The sequence below is a fragment of the Myxocyprinus asiaticus genome, chromosome 42, assembly GCF_019703515.2.
Source record: "Myxocyprinus asiaticus isolate MX2 ecotype Aquarium Trade chromosome 42, UBuf_Myxa_2, whole genome shotgun sequence".
NCBI lineage: Eukaryota > Metazoa > Chordata > Actinopteri > Cypriniformes > Catostomidae > Myxocyprinus > Myxocyprinus asiaticus.
In genome coordinates this window covers 3,422,501-3,441,647 of record NC_059385.1, presented here as the reverse complement: position 1 = coordinate 3,441,647, position 19,147 = coordinate 3,422,501, and the positions used below count along the sequence as shown (strand labels likewise).

The 19,147-nt window shown below is 37.8% G+C and overlaps 1 protein-coding gene across 1 annotated transcript in view; it reads right to left on the bottom strand.

The window, feature by feature from the left end:
- The window catches only part of LOC127432555 (tetratricopeptide repeat protein 28-like), a 369,621-nt gene that overhangs the window by 38,365 nt on the left and 312,109 nt on the right, over positions 1-19,147 (bottom strand). Inside the window, exons 8-11 of the mRNA XM_051683773.1 lie at positions 17,125-17,648; positions 12,522-12,631; positions 610-739; positions 276-494 (exon numbers count right to left, since the gene is read on the bottom strand). Coding sequence (XP_051539733.1) covers positions 276-494; positions 610-739; positions 12,522-12,631; positions 17,125-17,648 — 983 coding nt within the window. The remainder of the gene's footprint in view (positions 1-275; positions 495-609; positions 740-12,521; positions 12,632-17,124; positions 17,649-19,147) is intronic.

The following is a 19,147-nucleotide window of genomic DNA, read 5'->3' as shown; positions in this document are numbered from 1 at the left end:
CTAAATGATGAGCTGCACTGTGGCACCCAAGGTGTAGATTGGATGTCAAAAGACATTTTGGTTCTTGCTTGTCTCGAGATCAAACATCTTGCCAAAAACCAAAGTCATACGGTTTGAAGTCACATGAGGGTGAGTAAATAATGTCAGAATTTGCATTTTCATTTGAACTAGTCCTTTAAAAAAACATGCATTCTACTTCATCCTGTTGTGCTCCATCTAATTCTCCATCACAATACTAAGTCGTGTCCTTTGGGCGTCCCGAGTTTGTCTCTTACCGGATCCAGGGGCCAGGAGCCAGCTGTAAAGATATCCAGCAGCGAGGGAGAAGTAGAGCACCAGGGCGCGCTGCCCGTTCACAGTGTCCAGGATGTGCTCTACGGTCACGGGGGTGTACGGATCGGAGTCCTGCTGGCCTGTCTGTCTCTCCACCAGCAGATCAGCAAAGGCCCGCGTGCGTCCTCGCTCCGCAACGGCAAGAGCTTCATCATGGTGGCCTGAGTAAAGGTGAGAGGTCAGTGCTAGTCTTCATTAACATTCTCCTGCAATGTTGTCTAATGAGATATGGTATGGTGTAAGCACGGCAGAGAAAAATAAATAGAATATCTGTACCAAGGCTCACAAGGACCCTCTGGAGTGCCTGGTAAGAGGAGGTCTGCAGGTCGAACAGGGAGAGTTTGTAGTCTGTGCTGTGCTGGGCTTCATGACGGATGGTCTCGAACAAAGCCGACGCACGATACAGCTGCGAGACAAAGACAAGATTATGTGCGTTACTCACATGTGTTTATAATAAAGCGCTGACCTGTGCTGACACCATGCACGAAACACTGCCATGTGTGTGTTATCATGCTAAAGAGATACATGATGCCTAACGAGAGCAGCACATTTATCTGCAGTGCTCAGAAATAAACAGCAGAGGGCAGCAGATGTCTACACCTAAAATTCCCACCGAACAGTAGGTTGCATGAAAAAGAGTTAACATAATGTAGCTTTTTTTATGTTGTGTCTCGTTGCTTTTCATCAGATGATAGCAAAGAAAGATGAAACACTTATCTAAAGTACATGAGCCCTTAAGCAACATAAAAAAAAATCTCTGATTTTGAAATGAAAATACTGATTTTAATGTGGTAATGGACATGTTAAAAAGCAGGACTGGGTATCGCCAACAACCACAGGACATGAGACTCGCGCACATAATAACATCACAATTGGATTACGAGTGAAACTGCAGCAAACATGTTTTTGCTACACTTTTTGTACAAGTACAGTTTCTCATAGAAGCAGCTGTGGATGCACGAAAAAATGTCGTTTGTGCAAATATTTGTAAAAGTTGTGATCGACTGATTCTATAGGCCGACACCAAACTCTAGAGAGCAAGGTGGCTAGTAACGGATGCAATGAGGAAATACTAACAAACATATTTTAATGATTAAATAATTGCATTCAATTTAAAGGAATATTCCGGGTTCAATACAAGTTAAGCTCAATTGACAGCATTTATGGCATAATACTGTTTACCACAAAAATTTATTTGACTTGCCCTTCCTTTTCTTTAAAAAAGGGAAAAATCTGGGTTACAGTAAGTCACTTACAATGGAAGTCAATGGGGTCAATCTGTAAACATTAAAATACTCACTATTTCAAAAGTATAGCCACAAGACATAAAAAATATGCATGTAAACATGAGTTCAGTGTGATGAAATCACTTACTAATATATTCTGTGTAAAGTTAAAGCCAATTATGATGATGTAATGTCAACAAACCCTAAAACCTTAAAAAGACTGTAAATGATATACACCGATCAGCCACAACATTAAAACCACCTGCCAATATTGTGTAGGTCCCCCTCGTGCCGCCAAAACAGCGCCAACCCGTATCTCAGAACAGCATTCTGAGATGATATTCTTCTCATCACAATTGTACAGAGCAGTTATCTGAGTTACTGTAGACTTTGTCAGTTTGAACCAGTCTGGCCATTCTCTGTTGACCTCTCTCATCAACAAGGCGTTTCAATGCACTGAACTGCCGCTCACTGGATGTTTTTTGTTTTTGGCACCATTCAGAGTAAATTCTAGAGATTGTTGTGTGTGAAAATCCCAGGAGATCAGAAGTTACAGAAATACTCAAACCAGTCCGTCTGGCACCAACAATCCTGCCATGGTCCAAATCACTGAGATCACATTTTCACCATTCTGATGGTTGATGTGAACATTAACTGAAACTCCTGACCCGTATCTGCATGATTTTATGCACTGCGCTGCTGCCACACGATTGGCTGATTAGATAATCACATGGATGATTGTTGGTGCCAGATGGGCTGGTTTGAGTATTTCTGTAACTGCTGATCTCCTGGGATTTTCACACTACAGCTGAGCACAGTTATTAATGCAGATATTGTTAGAAACAGCCAAATATAGGCCGATTAATATGCCTGGCCAGTATATCATTCACAAATCTGAAGTATCAATTTGATATCATGAGCAACATAATCATGCTATATAACCTTAAACATTTGTATTGTATTGTATACAGACCTATTAATAAGGCTTAAAAAACAGCACAAAGCCACAGTTTGCATTGCGGGGTAGCTCTAAAATAAATAAAGTCTGAATCACAATCGTTTCTTTAGAAAAGTCTGGTTCTCATTTAGTGATGGAAATCAAAAATGTTTTTGGGAGAGTTTGTGTGTGGTATGACTGACGCGGTATTTCTTGCTAATGATACGCTCTCCTTCAGTGCGGCAGAGTCACTGTACATCTGTCTGCGATGGTGCCACAGCATGTCAGAGAGACTTGCAGATGCTGTCAGGCTGCAGGTGTGTATATGTGGTGGCAAAACGTGTGTGTTAGAAAGAAAAAGAGTATGTTGATGATGAATATGTGAGAATGTTTATGTGTTTTCAAGATGTGTGTGTGTGTGTGTGTTTGTGCACTGGAATGCAGCTATGTCGGCTGCAGAGCCCTTTATCAGCATACAGAAAGGCCAGCCTGCAATCAATTATGAGCGCAATGCATCAGCACACACACACACACACACACACACACACACACACACACACACACACACACATGCACTGAATCACCAGGGAGGAAGGCCATGAACAGTTACTATTACTACACACACACACACACTGTGATATCAGCTGACTCTGGTTTCTTTTTATTTTCTCTACTCTAAGGCCAGACATGTATTTTATGCAAGAACACAAACACAGATGTAAATGTTTGGACATTGCATTACAACAGTGTCAGAAATGAACTTTTCTTATTAAGGGGCAATATCTGCCCCTGGATTTGATTTTCAGGGGTATTTCTTTTTATTATTAATTTCAACTCGTCCCTCCTTTTCTTTAAAAAAAGCAAAAATCTGGGTTACAGTGTGGCACTTACAATGGAAGTGAATGGGATCAATCCGTAAACGTTAAAATACTCACTGTATCAAAAGTATAGCCACAAGACATAAACAATATGTGCGTTAACATGATTTTAGTGTGATAAAATTACGTACTAATCTTTTCTGTGTGAAGCTGTATAAATTTTACAACTTTGTTGCCATGATGACGTAATGCTGTACACAGTTATCATGCAAAAATGGCAATTTAAACAACCTTACAGCTCAAATATTATCCACGTTTTAACAGAAGTTAATTAATGTGTGCTTTTATAAAATTATAAGCTTCACATTTCTGCCTTTAAACCTTCCAAAAACTGGCCCCATTCACTTTCATTCTAAGTGTTTCACTGTAATCCAGATTTTCTTTTTTTTTTTTTAAAGAAGGAGGGACGAGTCGGGGGCCTGGGTAACTCAGCGAGTATTGATGGTGACTACCACACCTGGAGTCACGAGTTCAAATCCAGGGGATGCTGAGTGACTCCAGCCAGGTCTTCTAAGCAACCAAATTGGCCCGGTTGCTAGGGAGGGTAGAGTCACATGGTGTAACCTACTTGTGGTCGCGATTAGTGGTTCTCGCTCTCAATGGGGTGTGTGGTAAATTGTGCGTGGATCGCGGAGAGTAGCATGAGCCTCCACATGCTGTGAGTCTCCACGGTGTCATGCACAGTGAGCCACGTGATAAGATGCGCAGACTGACGGTCTCAAAAGTGGAGGCAACTGAGACTTGTCCTCTGCCACCCGGATTGAGGTGAGTAACCGCACCACCACGAGGACCTACTAAGTAGTAGTGGGAATTGGGCATTCCAAATTGGGGAGAAAAGGGGAGAAAAAAAGAAGAAAAAAAAGGAGGGACGAGTCAAAATTAATTTTTGTGGTCATCAACAATATGCCACAAATGCTGTCGATTGAGCTTAACTTGTACTGAACCTGGAATATTCCTTTAACATGATTTTAGTGTAATAAAATCACTTACTACCCTTGTCGGTGTAAACTATTTTATCACACTAAAATCATGTTAACACGTCTTGTGACTACGCTTTTGGTACAGTGTGTATTTTAATATTTATAGACTGGTCCCTTTCAGTTCCACTGTAAGCGCCTCACTTTAACCCATATTTTTGCTTTTCGAAATAATTTTTTGTGGTAATCAATATTACGCTCCAAATGCTGTCGATTGAGCTTGTCCTAGTTTAAAATGCAGAGTCAAATATAAGTAAGCCATTCATAGGTTGATTACACACAAAAAACAACATTTTTTGTCCTGCAGATTTTCATCTGACAGACAAAAAAATCCCTATGGCACCACCTGAACCATATCTACAGACCATTGTAAGAGAGACGTTTCCTTGTGAAACTGCGTACCATGCACATACATGGACATCTTTTTTTTTCTCCCCTTTTCTCCCCAATTTGGAATTCCCAATGCGTTCTAAGTCCTCGTGGTGGCGTAGTGACTCGCCTCAATCCGGGTGGCGGAGGACGAGTCTCAGTTGCCTCCACTTCTGAGACCGTCAATCCGCGCATCTTATCATGTGGCTTGTTGAGCACGTTACCACGGAGACATAGCACGTGTGGAGGCTTCACGCTATTCTCCGCGGCATCCACGCACAACTCACCACACGCCCCACCGAGAGCGAGAACCACATTATAGCGACCACGAAGAGGTTACCCCATGTGACTCTACCCACCCTAGCAACCAGGCCAACTGGTTGCTTAGGAAGCCTGACTGGAATCACTCAGCACGCCCTGGATTCGAACTCACAACTCCAGGTGTGGTAGTCAGCGTCTTTACTAGCTGAGCTAGCCAGGCCCCCAGACACATGGACATCTTAACAAAAGCAACACTGATCTGAATCTCTCTGTAGAATTCTGATCTGATCATGTACATTGTGGCGTGTCTGTTTGATTGGCAGCTGCTGCCAGAGGCAGGCAGACAAAGAGACTTGAGACTGGCTGACTCTCTCTAAATCTGTCCTAAAGGACGTCTCTCACCGATGGCACAGCTGCATAACTGACAAGATGGTCTGTATAATGATATAAACACATTATCCCCTAATCTCGTCATCTAACTGTAGATGTTTGGCACATATATGGTCAGCAGTCGACTGCGTTCTAAAATCTCCACTGCAGAAACCGGTACGTCATCATGGCTGAGCTGAAAGAGTCACTTTGCAATGTAAAGAGGATGAACAATCTAAAGTCTTCCTCCCTAGGTCTGTGGGCATGACAGAATCAACATCACCATATAAACCTAGAGAAAACAAACAACAAAACATCAAATGAAAATGGTCGAAAATCTCAATCTAGTCTCATGTTACTGATTGTTTCAGGAAAACAAACAGTGATGTCTGATGAGTCCATCAGTGTCAGAAATTAACTTTTTTTTTTTTATTAAGGTGCAATATTTGACCCTGGAATTGGTTTGAGGCATGTTTTACATTTATGGGATATTTTAATATACACTATATGGCCAAAAGTTTGTGGACACCCCCTTCTAATTAATGAATTTGGTTACTCCATTAAATCCAGTAAAGGAAAATCTTAATGTTTCTTTATGTAATGGCTTGGGCTTTGTGTGCTTCCAAATTTGTGGCAACTGTTTGGGGATAGCCCTTTTCTGTTCCAGCATGACAATGCCCCTGTGAACAAAGTGAGTCCATAAAGAAATGGTTTACTGTGTCTGATGTGGAAGAAATTGACTGGCCTGCTCAAAGCCCAGACCTGAACCCCACTGATCACTTTTGGGGTGAACTGGAACAGCAACTGTAAGTCAGGCCCCATCGACCAACATCAGTTCCTGACCTCACTGATAGCCTTGTGTCTGAATGAGAGCAAATCCCTGCAGCCATGTTACTACATACAGTATAGTGGAAAGCCTTCCCAAAAGAGTGGAATGCTGTTATTACAGCAAAGGGAGAAATTGATGCCTAAGGTTTTGAAATCAAATGTTCATCAAGCACATATGGTGTCCACAAACTTTTGGCCATATAATGTATATATATATATATATATAAACTACCAGTCAAAAGTATTGAAGCACTTACTCATTCTTTATTATAATTATTTTTTCACGTTTTAGAATAATAGTAAAGTCATCAAAACTATGGAATAACATAAATGGAACTACGGGAATTATGTTGTGACTAAACAAAATCCAAAATAAATCAAAACTGTGTTATATTTTAGCATCTTCTAGTAGTCACCATTTGCCTAGAATTTGCAGACATGTACTCTTGACATTTTCTAAACCAACTTCTTGAGGTATCACTCTGGGATGCTTTTTAAACAGTATTGAAGGAGTTCCCATCTATGTTGGGCACTTATTGGCTGCTTTTCTTTATTATTTGGTCCAAGTCATCCATTTAAATTTTTTTTTTTTTTTTATTAAATTTTAGATTTATAATTAAATGAATTAATGTTTTTTTTGTTTGTTTTTTTGTTTTTCTTTTACATATTTTCCATTAAAAATACCATTTCATATTAGCTACATATTTAACAACACCTCTGACAGCTACAGGTCACGACAGCGTCTCTCAACCTAATATACCTGAAACAGAATATTATGAAATACAGTACTGTGCAAAAAGTTTTAGGCACTTGTGAAAAACTTTAAAAGTGAAGATTTCTTAAAAAAATAATGACACAAATAATTTTCATTAATCAATTAACGTTATACAAAGTCCAGTAAACATAAAAAAGCTGAATCAATATTTGGTGTGAACACCTTTGCCTTCAAAACAGCCCCAATTCTCCTAGATACACCTGGACACAGTTTTTCTTGGTTGTTGGCAGATAGGATGTTCAAGCTTCTTGGAGAATTCTCCACAGTTCTTCTATCTATTTCGGCTGTCTCAATTACTTCTGTCTCTTTATGTAATCTCAGACTGACACGATGTTCAGTGGGGGGCTCTGTGGGGGCCATTACATCTGTTGCAGGGCTCCCTGTTCTTCTATCTATTTCGGCTGTCTCAATTGCTTCTGTCACTTTATGTAATCTCAGACTGACATGATGTTCAGTGGGGGGCTCTGTGGGGGCAATGACATCTGTTGCAGGGCTCCCTGTTCTTCTATCTATTTCGACTGTCTCAATTACTTCTGTCTCTTTATGTAATCTTAGACTGACACGATGTTCAGTGGGGGGCTCTGTGGGGGCCATGACATCTGTTGCAGGGCTCCCTGTTCTTCTATCTATTTCGGCTGTCTCAATTGCTTCTGTCTCTTTATGTAATCTCAGACTGACTCGATGTTCAGTGGGGGGCTCTGTGGGGGCAATGACATCTGTTGCAGGGCTCCCTGTTCTTCTATCTATTTCGGCTGTCTCAATTGCTTCTGTCTCTTTATGTAATCTCAGACTGACATGATGTTCAGTGGGGGGCTCTGTGGGGGCAATGACATCTGTTGCAGGGCTCCCTGTTCTTCTATCTATTTCGACTGTCTCAATTACTTCTGTCTCTTTATGTAATCTTAGACTGACACGATGTTCAGTGGGGGGCTCTGTGGGGGCCATGACATCTGTTGCAGGGCTCCCTGTTCTTCTATCTATTTCGGCTGTCTCAATTGCTTCTGTCTCTTTATGTAATCTCAGACTGACTCGATGTTCAGTGGGGGGCTCTGTGGGGGCAATGACATCTGTTGCAGGGCTCCCTGTTCTTCTATCTATTTCGGCTGTCTCAATTGCTTCTGTCTCTTTATGTAATCTCAGACTGACATGATGTTCAGTGGGGGGCTCTGTGGGGGCAATGACATCTGTTGCAGGGCTCCCTGTTCTTCTATCTATTTCGACTGTCTCAATTACTTCTGTCTCTTTATGTAATCTTAGACTGACACGATGTTCAGTGGGGGGCTCTGTGGGGGCCATGACATCTGTTGCAGGGCTCCCTGTTCTTCTATCTATTTCGGCTGTCTCAATTGCTTCTGTCTCTTTATGTAATCTCAGACTGACTCGATGTTCAGTGGGGGGCTCTGTGGGGGCAATGACATCTGTTGCAGGGCTCCCTGTTCTTCTATCTATTTCGGCTGTCTCAATTGCTTCTGTCTCTTTATGTAATCTCAGACTGACATGATGTTCAGTGGGGGGCTCTGTGGGGGCAATGACATCTGTTGCAGGGCTCCCTGTTCTTCTATCTATTTCGACTGTCTCAATTACTTCTGTCTCTTTATGTAATCTTAGACTGACACGATGTTCAGTGGGGGGCTCTGTGGGGGCCATGACATCTGTTGCAGGGCTCCCTGTTCTTCTATCTATTTCGGCTGTCTCAATTGCTTCTGTCTCTTTATGTAATCTCAGACTGACATGATGTTCAGTGGGGGGCTCTGTGGGGGCAATGACATCTGTTGCAGGGCTCCCTGTTCTTCTATCTATTTCGACTGTCTCAATTACTTCTGTCTCTTTATGTAATCTTAGACTGACACGATGTTCAGTGGGGGGCTCTGTGGGGGCCATGACATCTGTTGCAGGGCTCCCTGTTCTTCTATCTATTTCGGCTGTCTCAATTGCTTCTGTCTCTTTATGTAATCTCAGACTGACTCGATGTTCAGTGGGGGGCTCTGTGGGGGCAGTGACATCTGTTGCAGGGCTCCCTGTTCTTCTATCTATTTCGGCTGTCTCAATTGCTTCTGTCTCTTTATGTAATCTCAGACTGACAAGATGTTCTGTGGGGGGCTCTGTGGGGGCCATGACATCTGTTGCAGGGCTCCCTGTTCTTCTATTCTAATCTATTCTATTTACAAAAGTAATGTTTGGGAGTATAAAATGTATTTTACTAAAGTAGCAGATATAAATAACCATCTTAAGACTAATGTTTTTGGGAAACATCTTACGTGCCTAAGACTTTTGCACAGTATTGTATATCAAATGTTAGCTAACTATATTTAATATTCCATATTTGAACAGATTAATTCACTACAGAGTCATGTTTTGACCATTCATTTATGCAAAAATTTTACTTAAAAATGTAATAAATTAAAAAAGTTATTATTATAAAATAATTTTTACTATATACTTCTATGAATATAATATAATTATAATATATTATTGTATAATATATAAATAAATATATTTATATTACAATTATATATAACGTAATATAAATATTATTTACAATTTGGGCCTATTATTCACTTTTTAGAAAACAAAGCGTCTTGCATCCAACTGTTTTGTTGAGAGTTATTTTATTATTATTATTATTTTATTTTTTTCAATTATGTTTGGTTTCGCTTTAGCTTTCATTATATCATTTTTGAACCATTTAAATGAAACGAACTGATTCGCTAAAATGAATCGTACTTCTAAATTGTCAAAAGTTAGTCAACTATATTTATTATTCAATATTTAAACAGAGGAATTCACTATGGAGGCAATTTAAGCCCACATTTTGGGCCATTTTTGTGATTTTTGGAAAACAAATCGCCTTGACACTGTCGGACAATTTTTTTAAGTTGTTCAGTGTCTTACATTTCTCACAATGCAATGCGATTTAGACTGTCTTACTAAAGACTTACTGTACAAAAGAATCTTACTAAAAGTTTTGTTGACCAATGGAAGACGAGGTGAGAGTTCGGAATACGTTTCTTTTTGGTGCCGCTAGTGGCACAGAAATTACAAACCTAAGCTTTCACGTAATATTTATTTCACTTGTGTGATGACTCAAATGAATCATTTAATCATTTTTTGAGTTTTGACCCACTACATCGAAACGAACCATCCAAATGAACTGACTGGCTATAATTATTCATACTTCTCAACACTACATCCAAACTGTCAATGGTGCAATGACTTAGACACTGTGCACGGATTTCTCAACCAAAGCAGAAGTGGGTTTGTCCGAAGTCAAGTGTTTGCTGATAACTGCCTCTCATTTGGACTCACTGATCCGAATCAATTAGGGCCTAAATGGGGTGGGTGTGTTTTTGTGCAGTTCGGCTCTCTGCACATCAGATTCAGCCTCTTTGTTTGTTTCGCCCAGTGATGAAGTCACAAGTCAAGGGTCTGATGGAGATGGCAAGTCCGCAAACATCCAAAACACACACACACTGTTCACCCACAGACACATCATTAGAAGAGGCAGACACAGTGCAGTTCTGTCAAGGAAAGCGTTCATGAGTATCGTGTGCATCTGTGCGGTGAGAGCAGTTAATTGGCAGTATAGCTGTTTTCTGATTCACAGGGTCCCTACGCAGTGTTCACTGCTCCCTTCACACTGAGCAGGGGATATCTGTAGAAGTTCACTTCATTTGACAAAAATCCTTCATTTGGAATGACTGCAATGTCATCAAACTATGGAGGGCTAGGAGTGCCACTTAAACATACTGAAATCAATTGAATAATTTAAACAAACATATAATAAATTAATCTCTTTTATTAAATTAAATTGAACAATTAACATATTATAAAACTGCTTAATTCATGTTTAAAGAAGTAGTTAAATATACCAATAAAATAATTAATTACTGACCTTTAAATAGGCAAATATATAGACATATTTAAAGTGTTTATTTAATTCATGTTTAAAATTGAAGTTAAATATAATAATAAAATAATTATAATAATAAATCAATTTAAATGCAAATTTTAAATTGAATTATCTATATTAAGTCATTAAACAATACTTAGAATATTATGAAATATATCAAATGTTAGCTAACTATATTTAATATTCCGTATTTGAACAGATTAATTCACTACAGAGGTATGTTTTGACAAAATAATTTAATTTGTAAAGGCAAACATGTATGCATTAAATTAAACTTCTAAAATGTAATAAATTAAATAAAAAATGATGTAAAATAATATAATAAAAATTATAAAAATATTTTTATATTATATTGTTATAAATATAATATAATTATAATATATTATTTTATAATATATAAATAAAATATATTTATATTACAATTATATATATTGTAATATAAATATAATTTACAATTTGGGCCTATTTTTCACTTTTTAGAAAACAAATCGTCTTGCAACCAACTGTTTTGTTGAATATATAAATAAAATAATCAATTACTGATTTTACATTGACAAATAAATAGACCTATTTAAACTGTTTATTTAATTCATGTTTAAAAATATAGTTAAATATAATAATAAAATAATTATGATAAATTCAGTTATTTATATAAAAAATAGCAACTGGTAAATAGATAAATAAAAAAGCAATTGGCAAATGCTTTTTTTAAAAACAATTCAAATTTGCATTTAAAAATGATGTTTTAATTTATTGTTATATTTAACTAACATGAATTAAAAGATTAATTAAATAAACAGTTGTAAATATATCTATTTCATTGTCAATTTAAAAACTAATTTATTAATTTATTACTCTATTGTTATATTTAAATACTTTTTAAAACATGAATTAAACAATTTAAAAAGTGTTTTAATTTTACATTTTAATAAATTAATCATTGATTTCTATATTTTAGTGGCTCTTCTGTCAAACAATACAGTTGAGTAACTCACATTAGAGGTTTAAAGTATGATGACATTGTATACTTGCATAAATAAATATTTAAATTGCCCTACTTTCATATTTAACATGTATATTATATGTATTTATATAATGCATCTAAATAAATGTATATAGTATAAAAAATATTATATTTTTATATTAATGAAATTCTTAATACTCAAAATCCTTAAAATAAACGTGATTTTGCAAACATACAGTATGCGTCTTAACTGTTATTCTATAGACTATTAGCCTATAGTCATGCTAATGCAATTGTAAGGGGCCGTTCACACCGAACATGCCTTTGTGTTCGATGTAGCACAACAAATGGAACAGAATGAAGGTGCCTCAAGGCAGGTTTTTAAAAGTTTAAGTTGTGTGTGAAAAGCGGCTTGTGCTCATATCTCATATAGGTGAATTAAGTGTAACATTAAAAAACAGATCCTCAACATGTTTATTTCCGCCAAACTCGTGTAGTACTGAGGAATCATATATCGATGTACAATTATTCCCAATGCTGTTGGCAGTGCCCATCATGCCGAACGCTCCCCACGATTCGGTATCTCACTTAAAATGGCCCAATACCCTATGAAGTCCACTTTGCAGGGCTCTATTGGAATGGAATATACCCATTGTGTATGTGTGTATTAGGGCCAGTCTGAGCCGGATGGTACCTGGTGTTGGGACTCCTCCAGGTTGCCGCTGGCCCACAGTGAGAGCCCCAGACGGTGACGGATCTTGGCTTCATCCTCCCGCCGTCCCAGCTGCTCCGCGAGACGCAGACCTGAGAAACACAAACAGGGATTTCAAATCAATGCCTTCCCAGAGTGATTTAAAGTGAAAATTACTCCCCCTTATACGCCACAAAAATAATTTTCTTAAACAGTTTTTATCGTTTTTCAGTAAAAATATCTAAACATCCTAAAAGAAGACAACTTTACTTGAGAAGCAAAATTTCAAAAGATATTAAGTGAAAAATATATCCTTAAAATAAGAAAATGTGTCAGTGATGTGGACGATTTTCAGTAAATAATGACTTAAAATTCGGTCTGTTCCTCACAGAAAGCTTTCATATAACTTCAAAATATATATGGACTAGAGCAGGGGTTTTTGATGCCAAGGACCCCCAAACATGATGATCCCCTTGCGAGGGACCCCTTTTCAAAAATATATAGGCAGCTTTATATTTTCGATATAAATTCCCTTTTATACTGTGTGAGAAAAAAATAAGCATTATATTATAAAGACAATGTGTGGTTTGCAAAATTAAATAACTGGCTGTTATATTGTAATAAAGGAAATTAAGAAAATGAAAAGAAATTATTAAAATATAATATTAAAAAATCTGGAAAATATTACTTTGTATTGAGTGCATATGTTTTTTTATACCCACTGTTAGAGTAATATTAGATATACAAACATCTTTGTTGTACATTTATGGATTTTCTCCCCCTTTTCTCCCTAATTTGGAATGCCCAATTCCCAATGCGCTCTAAGTTCTTGTGGTGGCATAGTGACTTGCCTCAATCCGGGTGGCGGAGGACAAATCTCATTTTCCTCCGCATCTGAGACCGTCAATCCGCGCATCTTATCACGTGACTTGTTGAGGAGACCTAACACATGTGGAGGCTTCACGCCATTCTCCACGGCATCCACGCACAACTCACCACGCGCCCCACCGAGAGCGATAACCACATTATAGCGACCATGATGAGGTTACCCCATGTGACTCTACCCACCCTAGCAACCGGGCCAATTTGGTTACTTAGGAAGCCTGGCTGGAGTCACTCGGCACGCCCTGGACTCGAACTCACAACTCCAGGTGTGGTAGTCAGCGTCTTTACTTGCTGAGCTACCCAGGCCCCCAAGAAAAACATTTTTAATTGAAATATATTTATACTCTTTAAAAAGCAGAATGAAAGAATAATATTGTCAAACTGGGTCTTTTTTTCTTCTTTTTTTTTCCTTTTTCTTTTCTGCGGACCCCTTAGCACCTCCTGGCGGCCCCCAGTTTGAAAACCCCTGGACTAGAGTGCACGAGCCATATGATCTTTTTAATGGTCCTTTTATGGTGATTTTTCATCATTTTTTGGAGCTCAACAGCCTTGGTCCACATTCACTTTCATTATGGAAAAGAGCAGCTCAGACATTCAGTAAAACTTCTGCTTTCTCATCCACAAAAGTTAACATTATGTGGGTTAGGAATGATATGAGGGTGAGTAAATAATGACAGAATTTTCATTTTGGGGTGAGCTATTCCTTTAATAAAAGCGGAATTAAAACTCAACACTTAAAGCAAGACGTGGTTGCTAATCTGTTTTAAACAGTTTTAATATGAGGCGCATATTCTTATTCACATTTGGAGCGCTCTGCAATTAATCATTTTAAAATAACAGCCTCCAAAACATTTCTTTGTATTTTTCCCCCCAACCCTACTTTCTTTTTTTGCTCCTTTTTCATGTTTTTCACCATCAAAACTTTGACATTGCTGTCAGCACCTGCTGGTATTTAGGTGTCATCAAACGCAGCTCTAAAGAAGCCCTTCCGAAATGATTCAACACAGTCTTTAATCACTGTTTCAATCCGTCTTTAATTCCTCTGTCTCAGTGGAGCTCTTTGTTTGAAATCAATTCAAAGCCACGACAATCATACACAGATATTTAAAGGAGTCATGTGTCTACAATTGGTAAATATTGTTTATTTTACTTAAATCTAATCTCTTGTCCATTTGTTTGTTTTAATGATATAGTAATGCCTTTGAGGAGAGAGGGCACAATTACAAAAAGTACTAAAAAAAAAGACACTTTTTGCATGGCATCCATGTTCTGAATGGCATATTACCAACTATTAAGTAGTGCACAATATGCACATTTTCTGTATCCATGGAATAACTACTATATATAACAACTTCAGTGGATAAACAACTATATTTCATGAAAATAACAGTATTTCTGAGAATAACAGTAGGCTTACATTTTCTGCAAATTTCTGCGTACATTACTTGTAAAACCATTGTAATGAAACTTGTCATATTGACACACAAACCTCAATTTCAAGGCAGAAATGTGAAGCTTATCACTGTATAAAAGCACTTACTGTACATTAATTATTCTGTTACAACTTTTGTATTTTCTGAGCTGTGAAGTTGTTTAAATCATCATTTCTACGGTCGTTTTATTTCTCAAGTAAACGTATCTTGTTTTAAGGATGTTTTTAAGGCAAAACAAGACCAAAATATAGATTTTTTTTCAACGATGGCTTTTATTATGAAACAAACAAGACATGCCGACCACAATGCGTCAGTGAGTGCAGCGCAACATAACCTCTCCGGCAGAAATACTTTTGAGATTCATTTTCTCACACTGTGTTTAGCGAAGCATCTCTACACTTTGGGTCAGTCTACACACTTATGCACATACACCGTACTGAAGTGAGGCCAGCTAATTGGCTGTCACATGGAGGGACGAGGTGGCCTTTGGTTGCAGAAGCTGTGAGACAGGATCCATATCTGTGGCCTTTTCTCGCTGTCCTCTGCTGATCTTGCAGGGTGGCAGACAGAGGTAACAATCAAAAGCTCTGGATGAAGGTGATTAGAGAATTATTTGAGCATGTGGGTCACTTGCAAACCACGCGGTTCCTGACAGCTGCGGTTTCGAGACAGGAAGGTCAGAAAGAGCTGTGCGACAGGACAGATTTTGTGGGGTATACAGGGCCCAAAGTTTACACTCTCCAAACATCCAATGGGAGAAAATATGATTAAATCACTAGAAAGATAGTCTGACCCTTGCTGGGTTGGATATAAGTGATGTGAGCAAACTGTATAAATCATCTACTAAAGAAAACATCTGTTGCATCTAACGTTTACCATATGAAGTTTTTCTGGGATACTTAAAGGAATATTGCTGGTTCAGTACAAGTTAAGCTCATTCAACAGCATTTGTGGCATGATGTTGATTACCACAATAATAATTATGACAAAAATAATTTTGACTCATCCTTCGTTTATTTAAAAATAAAGGAAAAATAGCGATTATAGTGAGGCACTTACAATGGAAGTGAATGGGGCCTGTGCATAAAGGCTAAAATACACATTGTTTCAAAGTATAGCCACAAGAAGTAAACATTATAACATGATTTTATAATGAGTTTAACATGATTTTAGTGTGATTTAATGAAGGATTCACACACATAAGATTAGTATGCGATTTTATCACACTAAAATCACGTTAACATGTATGTTTACATCTTGTAACAGTGTATATTTTAATGTTTATGGACTGGCCCCATTCACTTCCATTGTAAGCAAACACAAATGAGATTTAAATTGACAAAGACTTAAAGGAATTTTCCGGGTTCAATACAAGTTAAGCTCAGTCGACAGCATTTGTTGCATAATGTGGAGAACCACAAAATTAAATTTGACTCATCTCTCCTTTTCTACAGCGAGGCACTTACAATGGAAGTCAATGGGGCCAATTTTTGGGGGGTTTAAAGGCAGAAATGTGAAGCTTATAATTTTATAAAAGCACTTACATTAATTCATCTGTTAAAACTTGTGTATTATTTGAGCTGTAAAATTGTTTAAATGGTCATTTTTACAGTCATTTTTAGGTTTTAGCGTTTGTTGACAGTACATTGTCATGGTAACAAGGTTGTAAAATTGGTTATGACTTCACACAGAAAAGGTTAGTAAGTGATTTTATCACACTAAAATCATGTATACACGCATATCCTTTATGTCTTGTGAGTATTTTAATGTAAAAAAAATTGGCCCATTGACTTCCATTGTAAGTGCCTCACTGTAACCTTGCTTTTTGCTTTTTTTTTTTTTTTTTTTTTAAAGAAAAGGGGCAAGTCAAAATAAATGTTTGTGGTAATCAATATTTTGTCAAAAATGCTGTCGTTTGAGCTTAACTCATACTGAACTTGGAATATTCCTTTACATTTTCGTTTGTTCATCACACAAAGCTATCATACGACTTCCGAAAACTTGGAATATGGCACACAGGTCGTGTAGATCACTTTTACGATATTTTTCTTTTATCGCTTTTAAAGCTTGACAGCCCTTGGTCGCTGTACGCTTTCAATGCATGGAATAGAACAGCATGGACATTCTGTCAAACATCTCCTTTTGTGTTCCACAGATAAAAGTCATACGGGTTTGGAACGACATGAGGGTGATTAATGATGGACAAAATCGTAATTTTTGTGTGAACTTCCTTTAACGCTACACAAAAGCAACTTTCATGTGAAAGCTACAGGGTTTGTGTCTCTTACCTTCCTGCAGGTACATGACAGACTGTGAGTAATTCTGAAGGGCATGATGTGTTCTTCCCAGGCTGCTGTAGGCCAGCGTCTTTGCCACCAGGTCGTTGGTCTGCGCCGCGATGCTCAGATGCTGCTCCTGGTACACCATCGCCCGCTCAAAATTACCCAGCGACTCATAGGTGAGGCCCAGATTCCCGTAAGCCCGGCCCTGACAGCTCGCATTGCCCGTCTCCTCTGCGATCTGGAGGTCGAGCTGGTGAAATTGCAGTGCCGTGTCATGCTCACCCATCAGCTGGTACACAGTGCCCAGACCGCAGCTGGCGTCACCCTCCAGTAATCGATCCTGGGTGTCGCGGGCGATGCCGAGCTGCCGTTCCAGACAGGAAATGGCCTGCTCGTAGTTGCCCAGCTGGCTGTGTAAGCTGCCCAGTTCTCCATACGCCTGGGCTTTACCTCCACATTCGCCAAGCTCATGCGCCACGACCAAGCGCTTCTCAAAACACACCAGAGCCTGCTGCAGGTTACCCATCGCCCTGAGAGACAAAGCGAATGAACATTTTACACATTTACGGTACAAAGAAGCAAATCAGGAGATCCAAAATACTTGTATGAAACAGATGTAAACTAAGGAAAAAATATTTTGTGGTAAATACAGCAGAAAAGATTAAGTAATTTCTACATTGAATAAGTAAAAGTGTAAACTTGAAAATACTAAGTAAAGTACACATTTGTACTCAAATCAAACATGTTTGCTCTAGCTTATGAATAAATATTGCAAAGTAAACTTTACCTGGGAATTTCAAGAATTGTGTGTAGCCTTTACTTGAAAATATGGTCTATTAAATTAACTAGCAATTTCTGCATTGAAATTGTTTCCTAGTTTTTATTTTTAAGTAATTAAGTATTTTTTTTTTTATTAAAAATTTAATTAAAATCTCAGTGTAGACAACAATGACTGACAAAGGGAATACTGCATTTCTGTAAAAAAACAAAAAAAAAAAACACTATATATATTAACTTTCCTGAAACATTTTGAGAGCCAAAATGGACAAAAGATATTAAGTCATTTATTTTACCAAAAATGTAGCTAGGTTTATGCTTAAAACTATTTCCCAGTGGGGTAAGAAAAATGATAACTTAATAACTTAATTCAAAAGGAACAAAGGTGTATTTTTCTTACACCACTGGAAAATATTTTTTTTCTTGTTGTAAGCATGAGTATCACCACATTTTGTTAGATTTCTCTTAAAATAAGACTTAATATCTTGTCATTTTTCTCAGGTAAATGAGAAGTTTAGCTACAGTATATTTACTTGAAAATAAGACAAAATACTGAGTAAGAAAATTATTTTTTTCCAGCATGACCTCTATGGGTGCTACATAGTGATAACTGAGGAGTTGTTTCACAATATATTTTGTATTTTAGCATGAATAGAAAGCTGTATTAATCAATCTGCATCCAGAACTGCAATTGTCCATTTATAAAGAAACAATAAGCCACATCAATTCATGCCTAAAAAACCCCTTAATCACGGTAAAATCGCTGTATACTGCACGGTAACACCTAGGTGACTTATTAGATTGTCTGCTATACTTGCTTCAAAACTGTGGTTTATTCAAATTGATCTGAGTGTAACATAATCCTCAATTTGTCATGACAAATTCCCGAATATTTGCGTACTGGTATCAAGTTTACTGAGAGATCTCTGGCTTTCAATGTATTCCTTTTAATATCAAGCTTCTCACATGAAACAGAATCTTAAACTATAGCAATATCAGGCCAGTTTAATGGGGCTAAAATACTGAATCTGAGGAAATCATAGGGGACAACATGCTTTAGATCGATATGGGCTATTTAAGAAACTCGCAGGTGGCAGTAACTTAACGTAACATCATTTAGAAAGAAAAATTACGCCCATATTCTTGCATCCTCTGAGATCCAGCGATTCTAAAACGCAGTTCAGTACAGGTGAAATAACAAATCCGCACTTAATTCATACAGGCCAGGGACTCACTCACTATTTAGGATGCA